The 17,701-nt window shown below is 45.3% G+C and overlaps 1 protein-coding gene across 6 annotated transcripts in view; it reads left to right on the forward strand.

The window, feature by feature from the left end:
- Positions 1 to 17,701, forward strand: part of LOC140209664 (uveal autoantigen with coiled-coil domains and ankyrin repeats protein-like) — a 186,839-nt gene that overhangs the window by 141,831 nt on the left and 27,307 nt on the right. For 3 of the 6 annotated variants that reach the window (XM_072278014.1, XM_072278016.1, XM_072278017.1), the window contains exons 10-12: positions 6,856 to 6,945; positions 9,570 to 9,677; positions 14,894 to 14,926. In XM_072278014.1, coding sequence (XP_072134115.1) covers positions 6,856 to 6,945; positions 9,570 to 9,677; positions 14,894 to 14,926 — 231 coding nt within the window. The remainder of the gene's footprint in view (positions 1 to 6,855; positions 6,946 to 9,569; positions 9,678 to 14,893; positions 14,927 to 17,701) is intronic. The other 3 variants (XM_072278018.1, XM_072278019.1, XM_072278020.1) reach the window with 1 other exon arrangement.

Here is a 17,701-nt window from a genome sequence, read left to right on the forward strand (position 1 = left end):
TTACCCTGTACACCTCGATCAAGTCACCTCTCATCCTCCTCCACTCCAGCGCGAAAAGCCTTAGCTCACTCAAACTATCCTGAGGACGTGCTGTGTAATCCAGGCAGTGTTCTGGTAAATCTCCTCTGCACCCTCTTTAACCCTCACATCCTCGGCCATCTCCACGATAGACAATTCACGCCTGCTGCTTAGTCCGCTGACCCACTCACTTTTGGGATGTGGGGGGAGCCCAGAGCCTACGATGTCACGGACAAGACTTTCCAACTCCACGCAGACAGCTCTGGAGATCCAGGTTGCTGGGACCGTGAGTGAACACCACTGCCGTCGTGGGCACTCGCCTCCCCGCCATCGAGGGCATCTTCAAAAGGCAGCATCCATCAATAAGGACCCCCATCACCCAGGTCGTGCCCCCTTCTCATTGCTGCCATCAGGGAGGAGGTACAAGAACCTGAAGACACACAAACAATGATTCAGGAACAGCTTCTTCCCCTCTGCCGTCAGATTTCTGAATTGATCATTAGTCTACGTTCACTACCTCACTATTTTGCTCACTTTTTCCACTGCTTTTTTAAAATTTTTTATAAATTTCTGTTTGTTTATTGAGGGACAGCATGGAAAGGGCCCTTCCAGCCATTTGAGCTGTGCCCCCTGCCCCCGGTTTTAACCCTAGCCTAATCACAGGTTAATTTGCAATGACTAATTGAGCTACCGACTGGTGTGTCTTTGGACTGTGGGAGGAAACCGGAGCACCCGGAGGAAACCCACGCGGACACGGGGAGAAGGTACAAACTTCCTGACAACGGTGGGAGTTGAACCTGGATTTCTGGTACTGTAAAAGCGTTGTGCTAGCTACTATGCCACCGTACTGAGCCCATTGTAGCATCAAATTTATTCCATGTATTGCACTTATTTCTGCAACAACATGACATATGTCAAATAGTCATAGTCATACTTTATTGATCCCGGGGGAAATTGGTTTTCGTTACAGTTGCACCATAAATAATTAAATGTTAATAGAACCATAAATAGTTAAATAGTAATGTGTAAATTATGCCAGGAAACAAGTCCAGGACCAGCCTATGGGCTCAGGGTGTCTGACCCTCCAAGGGAGTTGTTGTAAAGTTTGATGGCCACAGGCAGGAATGACTTCCTATGACGCTCTGTGTTGCATCTCGGTGGATGTGGTTTAAATCACTTGCATGTCAAGTGAATTAAAAAAAAAATTCTGATTCAAATTATAAACACAGGAGAGTCTGCAGATGCTGGAAATCCAGAGCGGCACACACAAAATGCTGGAGGAACTCAGCAGACCAAACAGCATCTATGGAAGTGAATAAATAGTCGACATTTTGGGCTGAGGCCCTTCATCAGGACTGGAAAAGGGGCGGTGGGGGGGGGGGAATGCCAGGATAAAAAGGTATGGTGGGAGAGGGGAGGGGAAGGAGGATAGTTGGAAGATGATAGGTGAAGCCAGGTGGATTGGAAAGGTAAAGGGCTGGAGATGAAGCAACCTGATAGGAGAGGACTGTAGACCATAGGAGAAAGGGAAGGAGAGGCACCAAGAAGAGGTGATTCCGGCATCATCCCCTTCCTTTCCAATCACCAGGAAGACACTTGGCCTGGAACATCGAATATTTATTCCCACTCCAGAGATGCTGCCTGATCTGCTGAGTCCCTTCAGCATTGTGTTGTTCTGATCCATACACCTGCTTTGCCACTATGATGCTTGTATGAATTAATTTTACCAATCTGAATGATACCAGCCACCTCTCTTGGATACCTAGTGGTTTTCTAAAGATTACCTTCTGCAGCTGCAAATATTTTTGTCCTGGTAATTGTCCAGCAGTAAGCCACTTCACCTGAAAATTGGTTCCTGATGAAACTTGTTGCAGGAATGTCCCATCTGTAGGTAATTACAGCTGACAACTAAGCTCTCATTTAGCAGTTCGATGCGCAGCCTCTCCTGTTGTTTTCAGAGATAACACGGGGAAATTTGAGTATGCAGGAGAGGAAGGCAGACAGGAAAGATGACTGCATTTCAATCTGATTTTAGAAAGGCATGATCAAATGAATAGCTATCTTGGTAAATATTGTGCAAGGTCATTGCCAGGTTCTTGGGAAGAGGCGATGGTCCCAAAACGTCTCCGTCGATCTCCAAGCTGAGGAGAAGCCAGGGAGTTCCCACACAGGATGACTGGAAGATTTAAGGCAGTGTAATTAACATCAGCAGTGAAGCCAGTCCCACAACAAACTATAGAACATTACAGCAGAACTCTGGCCCTTCAACCCGTGATGTGCCAAGCCTTTATCCTCTTAAAACCAGTCTAACCTTTCCCTCCTACATATACAGTACATAGAATATGTATGATATTCTCTATCATACGTGTGTCTGTCTAAGAGCTTCTTAGTAGTCCATACTGTATCTGCCTTTACCATCACCCCCGGCAGGGCGTTCCAGGCATTCACCACTCTCTTTCTTATCAAATCTTTTCATTGTTATAAGAAATAACATGAGTGCATTGAAGTAGCAACACTTACAATGTCTCAAAAAAGACATTATCTTAAAGATTGAAAAAAATTTTGTGATTTAAAAAAAAAAGTACCTACTAAGCAGAAAAGTGAGAAAAAAAAGAACCCATTAGGTGTACAACCCTGGAGTCATGCGTCATACAAAAAACTTCTAAAAAATAAACATCAAGCCATCAGCAAGAAAAGAAAATATGCTAAAAAATTTACAATTAGATCATGGAAAAATTATATCAATTAGCTCAAATGATAATAACGAGCAAACGAGCCCCATCTTTTCTCATAATCAAATAAAGGTTCAAAGGTTCGACTTCTAATTTTCTCCAAACTAAGACATAGCATCACTTGAGAGAACCATTGTGACAAAGTGGGAGCTGATGTATCCTCCACTTCCACTCACCACTCTCTGTGTAAAAAAAAACCTTACCTCTGATATCTACCCCCCGTACCTTAAAATGTTATCCATTTCCACCTTGGGAAAAAGTTTCTGGCTTTCCACTCGATCTGTGCCTCTTGTCATCTGGTACACCATCAGCTGGGGAAGCTCAGTGTATCGAACCGCATCTGTGGAAGGAAAGGCACTGTCGACGTTTCAGGTTGAAAGTCTGCAACGCAATCTGACCGGAAATGCCACCCCTTTATTCCTCCCCACAGATGCTGCTCGACATGCTGAGTTCATCCAGTAGGTTGTTGCTCCCGATTCCAGTCCCTTCCGTTTCACAGGCTGCCACATGTCAGCCTGCACAGTTCTTCCGGGGTCTCGGATGACATGGGCAAAGTTAAATGGACCAGATCTGCTCCAGTTCTGTTGTTCTGGGGTCTGCTCCTCTGGCAGTTCTGGAAAGGTGCTCATGAGCATCGTGGTTTTCCGAAAACTTGTGTGGATCCTCAGCAACGCCACAAAATGGTGGGGCAGCTCAGGCAGCGTCTATGACAGGGGTTCCCACCCTGGGGTTCACGGACCCCTCGCTTAGTGGGATTGGTCCATGGCATAAAAAAGGCTGGGGACCCCTGATCTATGGAAAGGAGTAAAGTTTTGAGCCAAGACTTCATCAGGACCAGAAAGGAAGGCAGAATAAGGTGGGGGGGAGGAATATAAACTAGATGGTGGTAGGTGAGACTGAGTGATGGGGAAGATAGATAGGTGGGTGGGGACAGGGGGTGAAGTAAGAAGCTGGGAGATGATGGGTGGTGAAGGCAAAGGGCTGAAGAAGAAGGAGTCTGACAGGAGAGTGGAGTGGACCATGGGTGAAAGGGGAGGAGAAGGGGCACCAGTTGGAAGTGCTGTCAAACGTGAGCACTATCTGCAGACTCACAGTCCTTGCCCTTGCGTGTCTCTCCGTCCATCCGTTATCAATGAAGAAATTACATTCTTGGATGGAAATGGAGAGCCAGTAGAATACCAAGTCCTTAACACTGAGGTTACTGTAATCCTCAGCGATGCCTAACCCCACAGCTCAGTGTCAACACCACTACTATTGAAAGCACTGACCAAGAGGCTTCCAGCACTGCAGGATTATGTAAAGGAACATATCAACTCAGAAGCTGACAGCTTGTCACAGACCAGATGGATCAAATGGCCTCTTTCTGTGCTGTTTTGTCTGACTCTCTGAAGTTGAGGGCTAGCAGTGGTTCCTGTGGTGTGCAGCTGTTTTAACTAATGCTACCCCGAGAATGAGCTGCTCTTTCCCACTCTATTTTCTGACGACCCAAAACGTCACAAACTTTAATTTTGCTCAGGAGTCTACTGCTGGGTGGCGGGGTCGCTACCGAAGGTGCTCCTTCCCTCTGCTAGCCCACAGGTCACCCTCGGGCAAGGTGTAGCACCTGCTTAACCCCCCCCCCACCCCCATCCCGATCAGGGTCACGTGAAGCCATGGGAGCAGGTATGAGCAGCCGGTGCACATCACAAGTCCTGGTTATGCAACCACTGACGCCAGGCAGATAATCTCTGAAGAGTATTGATAATGGCTGGGGGTCACCCATCTTGTAAAGACACTGCCCAGAAGAAAGCAATGGCAAACCAGGCCTGTAGAAAAAATTTGCCAAAAACAATCATGGTCATGGAAAGACCGTGATCACCCACTCAGGCGACACGGCACATAATGATGACATCAAACAACACAGCACATAAATCTCTTACTAACTCTTCCTTCAGTTAGTCCTGACGAAGGGTCTCGGCCTGAAACGTCGACTGTACCTCTTCCTAGAGATGCTGCCTGGCCTGCTGAGTTCACCAGCAACTTTGATGTGTGTTGACGGCACATAATGATGATTACGATGACGTTGACAATTTCACTGCTCAGATGACCAGCCAACATAATGAACACGTTCTCCCACCCCAGTTCTTATCGTCTTCCCTCCTCCCGTTGGACAAAGACACAAAATGTTGGGAACATGTGCCACCAGACTCAATGAAAGCTACTATCCTGCTATCATAAGACTCTTAAATTATTTATTTTTATTTTTATTTATTACAAACAAACAAAAAAAACCCCACAAAAAAAGCACATCCACAAAAACCACGACCATAACAAAATCAAATTAAATATTGAGCAGCAAAAGGGAGAAAAATATAAAGGCAAAAGTAAACATACACAGCAGAGGTGCACCGCACCAGAAAACCTCAGTCCTCACCCCGTGAGAAAGTCCAATACAGGGCCCCATATCCTTTCAAAGATGTCCCCTCCATCCTCATTACATAGTCTCAGTCTCTCCAAATGTAAAGTATTTGCCAGTTCTCTCAGCCACAGATCGTACGTAGGCACAGAGTCCATTTCCCACATTTGCAGGATTAACTTCTTGGCAATCACCATTCCAAATAATTCAGCCATTTTTTCATACATATTGGCTGAAGATAGGGAGCTTGTTGCTCCAAGGATGGCTATGAGTGGATCTGGTTCCCACCATAATATAAGACTCTTAAATGTACTTCTTCTACAATAGAGATAAACTCCTGATTGTACGACACTGCACATAATGATGAGTCTATTGTATGATATCTGATCAAAGTCCTTCTGAAAAGCCAGAATGATACTTCCACTGACTCTCTCTCTTAATACCCCCTGCTAGTTACAAATTTAGAAGGTATAAAGGGTTAGTGAGACCCTGCCCAGTCATCTTGTTTCTCTCTGAATGCCCTGATACTGCACCTTAGAAATAGATTCCAATGAGTCAAAGTTTGATAGAAGAAAAACAGGCCATTCAGCCCACTATGTCCATCCCAACCCTTCTGCCCAACTACATTAATCCCATTGGTCCCTATTAGGACCACATTCTTATGCATTGCAGTTTTAAATGTCTCTCTAAATATCTCTTCATTCCAGTTATTGTATCTGATACCTCCATTTCCCCTGGCAGCAAGTTCCAAGTATCAGTCACTCTGTGCAAAAATAAAGTTTCCCCTCAAATCTCCCTTAAAACTCCTTCCTCTCACCTTAAATATAAACGTGGAGTACAGAGACAGTAGCATATATGGAAGAAAAAAAGGCTTGGATGACACATCATCTGCACAGCATCTGTTCTCGGCTTGCAACCAGAACTATAATTATCAATACCTAATCTCCTGTTGCAGCACTGATTCATCATTGAGATAGACCAGGGGAAAGGCCATGTAAAATGTTATCTGAATATTATATTACTGAGTCCTCTCACTGTCCTGTCTCACATAAATCAGTGCACGCCAGCTGAAAACCTGCTTAAAGATGAGTTTGATTTGTCGCAAGTGCATCAAAGCATACAGTGGGATGTGTCATTTGAGTCAGTGACCAACACAGTCGGAGGTTGTGCTGGGGGCAGCCTGCAAGTGTTGCCACGTTTCTGGTGCCAGTATGGCAGGACCACAACTTACTCATCCTAACTCAGTCTTTGGACTGTGGGAGGAAACCGGGGCATCCGGAGTAAAGCCGCACGGTCGCGGGGGGAACGTACAAACTCCTTACAGACAGCGTAAACGCGAGGAATTCTGCCGACGCTGGAAATCCAAAGCAACACACATACAGTGCTGGAGGAACTTAGTAAGTCGGGCAGCATCTATGGAAGTGATTAGACAGTGGACATTTCGGCTTTGGCCTGAATCGTCGACTGTTTATTAATCTCCATCGATGCTGCCTGACTTGCTGAGTTCCTCCAGCACTTTGCATGTGTTTCTCATGGATAGCAGGGAGAATTGAGCCCCAGTGTTACAGCTGATTCCAAAAAAACGTTGCACTGAACTATATGCTACCCTGTTTGTCTCAACACTGGAAAATGGTGTATTTGAAGAAAGTGACTGCAATCTTGTTTTCCTTAAACGTGGTTTTATATTTTTTTTAAAAATCACTTTGACAGGCTGCCGAAATGCTGCAGAAGTTAGACGCAAGACATCATCCAGCTGGAACCAGTTTGCTATCCAGTCAGAAGGAGCAGCACACTATACAGGTATGATTATGTTACTGCCTTCTGTGAACAGCCAACATTTTTGTAAGCAAAATTACAGTTCACAGGGTGGGCGGGGGGGGGGGCGCGATTTCAGTGAGCTGAACAGCTTCTTGGGGTGGTGAGGAAGGGCGGACCCACACACTTGACCCATTAAAAGTTGAAAGTAAATTTATTTTCAAAGTACGTATATGTCACCATATGCTACCTTGTGATTCATTTTCTTGCAGGCATTCACAGGACGATAGAATCAATGGAAAACTATACATTAGCACAGAGTGGCAATCAATGTGCAAAAGACTTAACTGTGCAAATAAAGTATAATAATAGATCAGTAAATAACGCTGAGACCGTGAGTTGCAGAGTCCTTGAACGTGAGTCCCCAATCTCCTCCCCAACCCCCACCTAGCCATTAGCATGCAGATCAAATCATTACACAGTGCATCCAGCTGGAATAAGATAAGGAATTCAAGTCTGATATCCATGGGATAGAAGCTGTCGTAGACCCTGGTGGTACGGGCTTCTGGGTCTTTTGCCTGATGGACGAGGGGAGACGAGAGATTGGCCAGGGTTAGTGGGGTCTTCGATTATTCTGGCCGCTTTCCTCAGGCAGTATCCATGGAGGGGAGGCTGCTTTCCGTGATATCCACATCTCTCCTGTGGCCATCTCCAGGGCAGTTACCATACCAAGCCGTTAGCATCCAGACAGAAAACTTTCTACAATGCCTCAATAAGACTTGGTAAGAGGGAGACAGAGATGCCAAACTTCTTATCTGGTCCCACTTAACACTTTCCAGTCCGATTCCATCATCTGCAGCCCTCTGTTAGCCCCACCTGTTGCTTCCCCGTTTTGGTCTCAATCTCCCATACTTGGCTCCATCTGCCCACTAGCTCCTCAAGTGCATTCACCTCTTCCTCCCCAGTTCCTGCCTCACCTCTTCAGATAGATAGTTAGATTCATTCATTTATTACGTGTACAGGATGCATCGTTTTGTGTTGACAGCCAACAAAATCTGAGGATGTGCTAAGGGCAGCGCACAAGTGCCGTAAGGAGATGATGGCTATCTCACCTGTACATTCTGTTACGTACCCCGTAACTGGGTTGCCAAACCAGCAGAAATGGACCACTGGTTGGAGTCTGGATTACTAGGAACTAATAAAGTTTTATTAAAGAAATAAGTAATGCAGTACTCTAATCGTAAGGATATAAATGCAACAGGTTAGCAATGATAATACACACATGTACACAGAACTAGGATAATAGGAATCAAACCAAGCTCTATCGCAGTCTAGGGGTAAGATGATCAGACTTAAGTGACGCAGAGTTCAGTTCAGCTTAGTACAGTTCGCAGTAATCGCTGTTGTGCCGTTGGAGAGAGAGAGAGGGAGGGGGATGCAATTTGATTCAGGCAGGCCTTTGATGTCTTCGCAATTGGTTTTCGGGCGGACCCTTTTATGTCTTCTATCCCACTGTGGTCACCGACTGTGACCCCTCCGTTCCGGATATGACCGTTCTTCCGTGGTGAACCCGGCACCCAGGCAAGGGCGGACACACACACCAGGTTCCCGCCGATTGTACCTTCTCACCCTGTGAGTCTATGGTCGGTTCCCACGAACCGGACCCCCAAACTCCTACCAACTTGTGGGGGCACACCGCTCTTTCCAGGGTCTCGTTATCTCATGATCTCATAGTGTGTCGCGTACCTTAGCGAACCTGCTCTTTTTATCCCCCTGCTGGGGTATCACCTGTCCATCAAACTTCAAACAGTTCAGGTTCAAAGTAACCGGTCTGTCAATATTCTGAATTGTGTTTCTTTTCTGTTAATTCTGCTCTCCTCTCTTATTAGCATTTTGAATGTTTCTCCATTGTCTCTCTTACTCTCTAATTACCATCAATCGTCCGATAGCTTGGTTTGGCGTCACAATTCTCAGTCCTGATGCAGGGTCTCGGCCACCCGAGGTGTGGCCTGACCACGTTGAGTTCCTCTATCAATTTGATTTATTTTGCTCTAGATCCCAGCACACTTGTCTCTCTCTTTATTTGAGTAGGAGATTGACTCCAAGAATGGAACCAACCTCAACCAATTCTCTGCTTCAGATTCAAGGTTGTTTTTTTTTGGTTATTCTTCAGTGCACGAGTGTAAATGATAACAAAATGATTTTTTTTTAAAAACTCTGGATCTGATGCGGCATATTAAAAAAAAAGCAAGCATAAAAAATACAATTTAAAAAACCAAAATGGCACTATAACTTTAAAAACAATCCTACAAAACAAGTAACTGTTATATACAGTGACTGATTGTATGCAGGTAGTGTTGCCAGGTGATGTAAATGTGGTGGGGGTGGGTTTGTGGGTGGAGGTGAGTAACTGCTTTGGAGTCTGGTGGTCCTGGTGTTGATTCTGCGTAGCCGCCTCCCGATGGGAGTGGGACAAACAGTCTATGAGCAGGTTGGGTGGGATCCTTTATGACATGGCCGGCCTTTTTCTGGCATGTTAAAACTAGCCATGGTGGAGCCCAGCAATGAGTAAATGCCAAATCCAGTTCTTTCCCATGTGACGCCTACTCGCCCAGCCCCAGACCCACTGTATGGATAAATTTCTTTTTTTTTAATCTAATTATCCCCAGGAGCTTCAGAGTGAAAATGAGGACCTCAAGGGAAAGTTGAAGAAACTCCATCACGAGCAGAAGATCTTCCTGGAGAGGGTGAGCGGACTTCAGAAACAACTGAACCAGGTGTGTCACCGGTAATCTGAATTTGAGTAAAAAAAATATGGTTGGGTGTGTCGCAGGAACCTTGTTACACAACATTTAACACTGATCTACAAAGGGATAAAGGAAAATTGTCAACAGGTTTATTAAGGAGTTAATTTTTCATGGGGAGAATTGGTAGAGACTGACAGGTTTAGAGAGAGAATTCTGGAACTTTGAGCAGGGCTTCTGAAGGCATATGGATATCAGTGATGCAACAATTAACATGTGATTAAGGTGAACCAGTCTTAAGTAGCACAGATGCCGTAGGGTTGAAGAAATTGGCATCAAGGAGGATAAGAAAGAAAAAAGGCCAACCATTTAAATTCGACTCCCCATTCTCATTCTGACATGTCGGTCCATGGCCTCTTCTACTGCCACAATGAGGCCCCCCTCAGCTTGAAGGAGAATCACCTCATATTCAGCATGAGCTTTGATTCGTGTAATGTATGGCAATCTCTCCCCTCTCCCCCTTCTCTTTTTCCATTCACGAGGTTAATTTCTGGGATGGCGGGACTGTCATAGGTTAAAAGATTGGAGCCACTGGGCTTGTATACACTGGAATTTAGAAGGATGAGAGGGGATCTGATTGAAACATATAAGATTATTAAGGGATTGGACATGCTAGAGACAGGAAACATGTTCCTGATGTTGGGGGAGTCCAGAACCAGAGGCCACAATTTGAGAATAAGGGGTAGGCCATTTAGAACGGAGTTGAGGAAAAACTTTTTCACCCAGAGAGTTGTGGATCTGTGGAATGCTCTGCCTCAGAAGGCAGTGGAGGCCAATTCTCTGGATGCTTTCAAGAAAGAGTTAGACAGAGCTGTTAATGATAGCGGAGTCAAGGGATATGGGGAGAAGGCAGGAACAGGGTACTGATTGTGGATGATCAGCCATGATCACAGTGAATGGCGGTGCTGGCTCGAAGGGCTGAATGGCCTACTGTACCTATTGTCTATTCCATTCTGGCTTCCCTCTTACCCCTTCTCTTCACTTCTTCATCACCTCACTCTGGTACCCCTTGCCCTTCCCATTCTCCCATGGTTCACTGTCCTCTCCTGTCAGATTCCTCCTCCTTCAGGCCTTTGTCTTTTCTACCTATCACCTCCCAGCTTCTCACTTCATCACCCCTTCCCCCTCGCTGGCTTTCACCTATTACTTGCCAGTTTGTAGTCCTTCCTGCTCTCCCCGCCACCTTATTCTGGCTTCTGCTGCCTTTCTCTCCAGTCCTGATGAAGAGTCTCGGCCCGAAATGGCAAATGTTTATCCTTTTCCATAGATGCTGCCTGATCTGAGTTCCTTCAGCATTGCAGACCATAAGACATAGGAGCAGAATGAGACCATTTGGCCCATCTGGTCTATTTTGCCATTCCAGCTTGGCTTATTTATTATCCCCCCCCAACCCCATTCTCCAGCCTTCTTCCCGTAGTCTTCGACACCCCCTCCAATCAAGAATCTTATCAACTGCCATTTTAGATACACCCACTAACTTGGCCTCCACAGCCAACTGTGGCAGCGAATTCCACAAGCTCACCACCCTCCGGCTGAAGAAATTCCTCCTTGCCTCTGTTCTAAATGGACGACCCCTCTATTCTGAGGCTTTTGTCCTCTGTTTGTAGACTTCCCCCACCATAGAAAACATCCTCTGCATGTCCCCTCTATGTAGAATTTGATGTGGGCGAGGAGTTTAGAAGGTTTTAAGTTTATTGTGAGGAGTGCATTGGGATGTAGGTATTGGAGGAGAAGCAGGGCTTTGGGGCGTTGTCCCTGGGATTGTGTTTAGTTCTGGTCACCTCATTGTAGGAAGGATGTGGGAACTTTAGAGAGGGTGCAGAGGAGATTTACTAGGATGCCGCCTGGATTTGAGACCATGTCTTATGTGGAAAGGTTGAGCGAGCTCGACTTTTCTCTTTAGATCAAAGGAAGATGAGAGGCGACTTGATAGATGAGTCCAAAATAATAAGAGGCACAGATCGAATGGATAGTCAGAAGAGCAGAAGTGGGTAATACAAGGGGGCATAATTTTAACAGGGTGATATCAGAGGTTAGTTCTTTCCACAGGACTGGTGGGTGCACTGAAAGCCCTCCCAGGGGTGGTGGTGGAGGCATTTAAGAGACTCCTAATCAGCATAGGAAAATGGAGGGCTCTGTAGGAGGGAAGGATTAGGTTGATCTTACAGTAGGTTAAAAGGTCAGCACGTCATTATGGGCTGAAGGGCCTGTATTGTACTGTAATGTCCTACATTCTATGTTAAGTGAGCTGTAGAACAATTGTGTACCTGTGTGGAAAATGTATTCCTTGATGCAGTGTCACCGACAGTAAAACGCCTGACTCATTGTTTTCATCCATATTTTGCATATTTTTGTACAAATTCCTATTCACTTCACTTAATGGCCTTTAATCTTCTAATTTTCACTTCAAGCACTTCTGACATGCTGTCAGTTGTAAGTAAAAGCATTTTAATTCTCCCCGAATCCATTCACGCTGTTTAATGCAAATCGGGCTATTATTTCATGTTCTTCCCTTTTTCCATTTGCATGGTGCCGCACAATTTGCTAAATGTCTTTTATAGCCACAACGTATTAAATTGATTCTAAATGAATGAAAGCAATCTTAAGATTTGGCTCTGTATTTAATTATATGTGAAGAATTTTACTGTAATTTTCTTATAAATGAGCGCGCAGTTCACGGTTAGTAATTTTAAGATCAGGCAGTGCTCTTTGTTTAAAAAAAAACTAATTTGTGGGATATGATTGATAATTATCTTTGCCTTTAGTAGTAGCAGTGCAATTACTCAAGTCAAGCGTGATGTTCTCCTTGGGGGTTGTCTACTGGTGGGTCTGGTGGCTGTACAGATCTATCTGGGATCCACACATTCCAGTGCAGTGTGGAGAAGAGTAAGTGGTGGCCGTGGTCAGTGGTTGGGTCTGTTAGTTGTTCAGTCTCTCCCTTCACAGCTGTCGCTTGTTCTGTGCAGTTCCCTGGAGGTTTTTCTCATGTAGCACAGCTCCTTCTTGAACAGATTTCCTCCAGGTGGATCTATTGAGGGCAGTGTCTTCTCAGTTTTTAGATGTAATGTTGAATTTCTTCAGGCTGATTTTGATGTTATCTTCAAAGCATTCCCTTTGCCCGCCAGGGCCTCACTGACCTTCCGAGGCTCTGTTTGGGAAGACATGAGCTGGGCATTTGGATGTCAGGACCTATATTTCGGAGTTGGTGTTGCTTTATCGTACAGACAATTCCATCACATTAGTGCATTGAGGTCGTACAAAGGAAGAACAATAGCAGAATGCAGAATAAAGTTTTACAGAGAAAGTGCGGGCAGATAATAAAGTGGATTCCAAAGACGTACAGGTTGGGGTGGGTGAGCTGTGACGTGCTCTGTTGGTGCAAGAATCATGACAACACTTGCAGGCTGCCCCGACACGTCCTTGGGCTGTGTTGGTTGTTGATGCAAATGACTCATTTCACTGTATGTTTCCGTGTACATGTGACAAATAAAGCTGATCTTTAATATATTTTACTTGTAGTAATTAATATTTATATTTGTTTTTATGTCATCGCTTAATGCGTCATTTTGGAGCTCATGGCTCAGTTGCTGTACTTTTCTGAAATCTGAGTAATCTGTGCTAAAGATTAGCAGATGTGAGCCAGGTTTTTTTATCAGCCCTGACATTTTCTCCACAGTCGGAAGCTTTTGTGATCCAAAGCTTCTTCAGAAGTCAAGGATGAGGCATAAAACTAGTTGCTTATCATTTTATTAAGTGGTACAAGAGAGAACGCGAAGAAATGCCAAGAGAATGGGAAAAAAACAGACTAAAAAGTAGTCAGTCATCTCATAGATATAACAGAATTCCACTGATAACTATGAACCTATCAAACAGCCAGATTCAAGTGGTGTGACATCTGCTCCTGAAAACTAAGTTTCTCGAAAAACACTGAAGTAATTGTACTGTAATTACTGGAAAATTCACTGAACAATTTCATGTGTATAGGTAATGATATTGAATTACAAGCAAGCATTGGAAAGTTAAACTGCAAGAAAAATCACAATTCTACATCCAAATCCACTGTTTCATATTTCACTTTGCTTTTGTAGTCGTGTTATTTTCCCCCTCTTTTCTTTCCCTTCTCAGGCCACATTTCCTCTCGCCTTCCAACAAGCTCCTTTATCTCATCACTGTCTCAGCTTTGTGATATTTCTCTATCCTGCTGCTTTCCTGAGACTCCAGAAGCGTGGTGCCCTCTCCCTCCTCTGATCTGTGGGCTTTTTGAGCTTGGGCTTGGCATCGCCTACCTGTCTCCATTAAACTCTCTCTGACGCCCTAAAGCTTTGGCACTCTTGGGCATTGTGGACCTTCAGTTTTCAGAGGTTTCTTGATAGCGAGGAGAACAGCACGTACAGGTCGTCCCCGGGTTACGAACGCCCGACTTATGGAAACCTCGCACATATTTGAGAGACCAGCGGGATGGATGCTGCAGGAATCTCCTGGGTGGGAAATGAGGCATTTCTGTGTGCTTTCTCTTATCTCCACACCTCACCCCTCGTGCAGCAACAGCCAGGGGCTGGGTGGAGATGAACGGAGCTGGGAGCACAGAGCAGACTCACTCATTTGCTCACTGAAGCTGGCCGGCAGTAGTTTTTCCTGTGCCTGCTTGCTCTCCCCTGACCGCCATCTCTGTGACCCTCTCCCGTGTTCGTTTCCAACTCCTGACCAGCTTAGGTTACAAACAGTTCTCTAGAATGGAACCCTATCATAACCTGGGGATTGCCTGCAGTTCTTTGCAAATAAACTGCAATTGCTGGAAGTACAGCTAGAGAAGTCATTGCAGCGACGCATCACGACGAACGTGTGGTTTTAGTCTGCCTCTGCCCAAGGCGGAGGATTGTCTGTCCTGGGGTTGGAGGGCTGAGTAGGTATGAGTGGATGGGAGGGGGAGGCAGGATTTGTTTTGCTGTTGTTGTTCTGTTGCTCGTTGTGTCCTGTCTTGTCCTGCTGACCATTGTGGGCAGGCTGTACTGGCGCCAGAATGTGTGGCAACACTTGCGGGCTGCCCCCGACGCATCCTTGGGAGTGTTGGTTGTCAACGCAAACGGCGCATTTCACTGTATGCTTCGATGTACAAGCCATAGTTAAACTTAAATCTTGAAGTGGAGTGCTTTGTGATTGATGGCAGATTTATTGTTCCCATTATACAGGAGTGCAAGTCATTGGGAGAGCTTCAGATTGAGGTGAGTTTTTAAAATTTAACAATGTGAATCTAGGTCTGTGTTAGTACTTGATGTGGAACTGCAGAGCCTCTTATTTCTCTCACATATTCTAACGAAATCAAGACTCCCGTGTCACCTCTTCCATCTCTACATTCCTCAGGACATCAGGCTGGTGGAACCAATTACTTTTCCTCTGTTTCTGGTCTTGTTGAGTATCTAAGGTCTGCCTTGTCAAATTATAATTCCCCTCTATTTTCCTGCTGTCACCCACTCAGCCGGATTAAACTGGTGCCAGATGGTGGTAAATTATGGGCAGATTTGCTGAAAAAGTGATTCTTAAAGCTAAGCAGGAGGTAGCCAGTATGATCATCGGGGCAATGCTGGTTCCCGAGGAGGCCAACACATTCCTACACTCATTTCCCTGAGCCCTGCAACTTTTCTTCATCACACGTACTCATCAAAATTTAAAGTAATTTTGTTATCAAGCTATGTACATGTCATCATTTACTAGTCAAAGTGCATTTATTAAAAAGAATGCATAAGTTATACAACCTTGAGATTTGTTTGCTTACAGACAATTGCAAGGCAAGGAACCCGTAAGGACCCAATTACTAAAAAAAAATAAGGGCCAACCCCCCCTCCCCACCAAAAGTGCAGAGAAAGAAAAAAACCCAACAAATCATGCAAACTATAAACGTGAACAGCAAGGAGCATTCCGAACCAGATTGTGTCTTTAGATGCAGACCCCCTGAGCAACCCGGAGTAGCTGCAAAGCCTTGCTATCAGGGGGACACATCACCACAAAGTTTGCAGACACGAAGCACAGCAGCTGGGGGCAGACTCACAGTCTCAGAGCCACAGAGAGAGGAGCCCCCAGGCTGTCGGGGACGGCATATAAATTGTCGGAACAGCGGATTGGAACCTTGAAATTCATTTTCTTGGAGACGTTTGCAGGAAGATAAATACAGTAGAATTTATGAAAGTTTATAAATAACAAGGACTGACAATGTGCAAAAGTTGACAAATTTAGATTAGATTATAAGAACACACAGTCCTCTTTTTATTGTCATTTAGAAATGCATACGTGCATTAAGAAATGATACAGTGTTCCTCCAGAGTGATATCACAGAAAACAGGGCAAACCAAAGACTAACACTGACAGAACCACATAATTATAACATATAGTTACAGCAGTGGTAAGCAATACCATAATTTGATGAAGAACAGACCATGGGCACTGTAAAAAAAAAAGTCTCAAAGTCCCAAGTCAATTGACTCCCGAGTCCCCGATAGCAGGCGGCAAAAGGGAGAGACTCCCTGGCATAAACGTCTAGGGCCCGTCAACTTGCCGATGCCTTGGAAGCAGCTGACCACAGCCGACACTGAGTCCATCTGTCCGAAAACTTCGAGCTTCTGACCAGCCTCTCTGATACAGTCTCCCGAGCGCCATCCTCTGCTGAGCGCCTTTGACCTTGCCCCGGCCGCTGAAACACGCAAAGCCAAGGATTTCGGGGCCTTCAGCTCCGGAGATTCTGGTTACCACACAGTAGCAGCGGCAGTGAAGCGGGCATTTCAGAAGTTTCTCCAGATGTTCCTCCGTACTCTCACGTCCGTCTCCATCAAATCAGGATTGTGCACGGTCCCCTACTTGACAGATAACAGACATTGCCACCGAAGTGGCCGCACACGCTGCTGTCATGCCATCTTCTCCATTTGGAAGGAGGTCATGCAAATTATAATTTAAAAAGTAAATAAATAATACTGACAGCACACACAAAATGCTGGAGGAACTCAGCAGACCAGGCAGCATCTGTGGGGAAAAAAAGTACAGTCGACGCTTCGAGCTGAAACCCTTCAGCAGGACTGTGTTTGTTGCTTGGATTTCCAACATCTGTAGGTTTTCTCTTGTTTGTAAATAATAACTGAGCTGTGGAGTTCTTGAAAGTGAGTCGGTAGATTGTGGGGTCAATTGATCGCCGAAGTGAGTGAAGTTACTCATGCTGATTCAGGAGTCTGATGGTTGTAGTTTAACTCACTCTACCCGCCTTGCACTCACGACCGTGAAGCTAATCACAGCTGCAAGGTCATATTTAAGTTTGCTGATGACACCACCATCGTCAGCCGAATCAAAGGTGGTGATGGGTCAGCATACAAGAGGGAGATCGAAAATCTGGCTGAGTGGTGTCACAACAACAACCCCTCACTCAGTCTCAGCAAGGCCAAGGAGCTGATTATTGACTTGAGGAGGAAACTAGAAGCCCATGACCCAGTCCTCATCAGGGGTCAGAGTTGTAGAGGGCCAGGAACTTTAAATCCCTTGGTGTTATCATTTCTGAGGACCTGCCCTGCGTCCAGCACAAAGGTGCCATTACGAAGAAAGCCTCTACTTAGAAGTTAGTGAAGATTTGGCATGTTATCTAAAACTCTGACAAACTTCTGTTGGTGTGTGGTGGAGAGTTTATTGACTGGTTGCATCATGGCCTGGTATGAAAACATCAATACTCTACAGAAAAGTCTACAAAAAGTAGAGGATGCAGCCCAGTAAAGCCCTCCCCACCGCAGAGCACATCTGCACGCAGCATAGTCGCAGGAAAGCAACATCATCAAGGACCTCCAGGCCATGCCCTGTTCTCACAGCTGCCATCAGGAAGAAGGTACAGGATCCTCAGGACCCACACCACCAGGTTCAGGAACAGTTATTACCCCTCAACCGTCAGGTCCCACACCACCAGGTTCAGGAACAGTTATTACACTTCAACCATCAGGTCCCACACCACCAGGTTCAGGAACAGTTAT

This window comes from Mobula birostris, chromosome 14 (genome assembly GCF_030028105.1).
Source record: "Mobula birostris isolate sMobBir1 chromosome 14, sMobBir1.hap1, whole genome shotgun sequence".
In the NCBI taxonomy this organism is placed as follows: domain Eukaryota; kingdom Metazoa; phylum Chordata; class Chondrichthyes; order Myliobatiformes; family Myliobatidae; genus Mobula; species Mobula birostris.